This window comes from Asparagus officinalis, chromosome 2, assembly GCF_001876935.1.
Source record: "Asparagus officinalis chromosome 2, Aspof.V1, whole genome shotgun sequence".
Classification (NCBI taxonomy): domain Eukaryota; kingdom Viridiplantae; phylum Streptophyta; class Magnoliopsida; order Asparagales; family Asparagaceae; genus Asparagus; species Asparagus officinalis.
Genome location: NC_033795.1, coordinates 18,537,816 through 18,540,990, shown reverse-complemented (window position 1 = coordinate 18,540,990; position 3,175 = coordinate 18,537,816). Strand labels below are relative to the sequence as shown.

The 3,175-nt window shown below is 37.1% G+C and overlaps 1 protein-coding gene across 1 annotated transcript in view; it reads right to left on the bottom strand.

Moving 5' to 3' along the window:
- Positions 1-1,034, bottom strand: part of LOC109830436 (RING-H2 finger protein ATL67-like) — a 7,971-nt gene extending 6,937 nt beyond the window's left edge. Inside the window, exon 1 of the mRNA XM_020397689.1 lies at positions 686-1,034. Coding sequence (XP_020253278.1) covers positions 686-844 — 159 coding nt within the window. The 5' untranslated portion in view covers positions 845-1,034. The remainder of the gene's footprint in view (positions 1-685) is intronic.

Sequence of the window (3,175 nt, the reverse complement as noted above, 5' to 3'; positions counted from 1 at the left end):
TAAGAAAGGGTCAGTAACTACAGAAGATCTTCTAGAACACTAAAATTCTCCAAAAATCTGCAAAAATCCTTTCTGTTTCTTTTGTTATTTCTTTTATCTTTTATGATTCCCATTCTTTCTGCCTACCACAAAGTAGCAATTTTTAGTGCCCACCCAAAATATAAATGAGGATCTCTACCCACTGCCTCATACAATTTAGGATAACTTGCAGACAACTCCCCGTATATTTACCTTCACTATCACTTGTCACCGCACAACCATTTCTAGTAGCACTTAACACCCTAGATTTGTAAAGGAGAGGAGGCTATCTGGAATTTTATCCTTCTCAAAATGTAAATCTAGGCATGCTAAGCGCTCGCAAAATAGTTGAGAGGTAATACATTCTACTGAAGGTGTAGATGAGGGGGTTATCTGCAAGTTACCCAACAACACTTCAAACTTGAGGCAAAATAGAATCCCACTGCATCACTTCCAACTGGGGGAATAAAACTACCAAGTACAGTGAATCGCTTGATCCAAATTACTAATTTTTCGGAATCAAAACTGAAACTTTAGCAAATAGAATGACTCATTGACTGGTACAACTTTACCAACAGAATCTAAACGAAGAAAAAACTCACTACTCAGTGAGAATTTCCACTCACATCCAAAAATAGTAAAAAAAAGTACAAAAAAGGGAACTCACGATGCTGAGATCGGATCTGGCCGCGGTCGGAAAATTCCTTCTAGAAGCCCGCAACTGGATCCTGGCGCATATTAACCTGGTGCACACGAACACGATGAACATCGTGCTGACGGCGAATCCGATCACCGTCATCACGAGATTCGTCCCCGTCAAAATCATCACTCCCAAGCTTTCTCCCCCACCTTAAAAAAAACTAACTTTGTACTCGAAATCTCGCACCAGTCTACATCTGACAGTGATGAAACCCTAATCGACGAAGATGGATAACCCGATCATTTCAAAAGGAGGAAAAGGAGGAGGGTGGAATTTGAAAGGAAGTTATTTCTCTCTCTCACAGACATCGGATTTTTCATTTTTAGATTTAATTAATGGCACTGGATAAATATTATTAACGGTAATTTGCATAGGTGTCATGATTATTTGTCTTATTACTTGATATTTAATCATTTTTACTAAACTAATATTGCTTTTTTACAGTGCACGGAGTTTTGTTCGAACCCACTGCACTATCCCGTTTTTCAATGGAGCCCACCAAAATATCTACCTATAAAGGTGTGGGTAAATTCGTTTCGCAATTTTAAGAAAATAATATAAACAAGCGTAATGAATGTAAATTTCAATTGCAGAAACCTTGTCAACAACATTTAGGCGATGTTTGGTTCAATTTCTACAAATTATAGGAAATATTTTTCACCCAAAATATAATTTTCTTGTATTTCTTAAAATTTTTATTGGAAAAGTTTTGAAAAGTCAAACAGTACCAATTTTCTTGTTTTTTTACTTTGCTTGTTTAGTTCAAAACAAGAAAATCGCATAACTTTATAGAAAATAGCAAGGTTTTCTATAATTTGTAGAAATTGAACCAAACACCTCCTAAATTTATAGAAAAATACCAACTTTATAGAAAAATGTCAATGTGGTGTCAGATTTCTGGGTGATTTCCGTCCATTTTAAGAGGAAATTGATTTCTGTAAATTTTGGTACTTTTTTGTACTTTACAGAAAACATTTCTGTAAAATTTTTTTAAACCAAGCAGAGTTTTACGGAAATCTATAGAAAATTTTTAATTACAGAATTGCCATTGTCAGACATTTTGAGAAAACTTTTCTATAAAATTGTGCAACCAAACACCCCCTTAGATGACAAATTATTCTGTTGTCTCTATTTCCTAAATTTCATGTAAGTACACACAGTTAAAATAGTATACATATCAATAACAAGTTAATTTAGAAGTAACAGATGCACTTTGGATGTTCTTATAAATATGAAATGTTAGTAGATCATATCATATCATAACTCCCTTTAAAGGTGTGAGTCATCATAAATCCATCCATTGTCAATCTCTGTTTGGGGTCTTTTTAATATTGTAATTAACTCATATTACAATATAAAGAATAAGAGTGAAACAAATGAAAATTTTATATTTCCTGGGGAGGGTTCTTTTCTGTATGCCAATGGAGCGTCGATCTTGTACTCTGTTGACGCACCGACTAAGACGGCCGGTCTTTTGCTGTTTATAAGAAATGGATTGCTTGGAAGATAACTCAGTCTTCTCTCAGTAGCTTCTCTCAATAAAAAGAATCGCAAGTGCGATTGTAATCTCTTTATGCGTGTGTATTCTTGGCTAAGGCTTCTGTTATAGCCATTTTAGTGATAGAAAATAATCACCAATCAATAACAAACAATTATCCCACATTGTGCATAATCGGGTCAGCATCTAGAGATCAAGAACCTAGCCCAGTCGACTCGACACGTCGACATCCTGCGAACTCGACTCGAAAGGCGTTACATGTCGACGACCCAAAAGGTATTACGTGTCATCCCCTGGCTGAGTCGACTACTTAAACACTCTACTTGGCAACCCATTGGATGACATATTGTGAGGGCGACTCGAATGGCGATACTTCTCGACCACCAGACGAGTAGAAAGGCGATGAAACGCCTCGAGCCTTGAGCCCTCCTATGCACTGATGACCAACCAACTCGTCATAAATGCCGTTAAATGCATTATGGGCGTCATCATTCCTCTGCCTCCAAAAGTATTTAAGACACATCAGACCACATCGACACCGCACACCCAACATCACTTCGTATTAAGCTGAAGTGACCTCTCCTCCACTCCTCGGCCGACACCTATAAAGTTGAAGCTGACTTGGCCACCAGTTCATGTCCGGCCAAAGTTATCATCCTACCCTCCTTCTACTACTACAAGAAAAGATACTATTTTCATTACAGGATAAACTTTTTCCACTATTCTCTAAACTTAAGAATTACTACAGTTTCTTTTACTTCTCCACACAAGCCACCCATTGTCTTGATTGTCAGAAACAACCAGGAAATCACATCCCTCCCTCTTATGATCTATTACTTATGTAGGGAACTACAGCTTGACCAAAGACCAAGCATTTGGAGAGTTAGAGGACCTTCATCAACACAATTAGCTCTTTTCATTTGACTATGTGATTTAGTAAGTCAACAGCTTTCGAACTT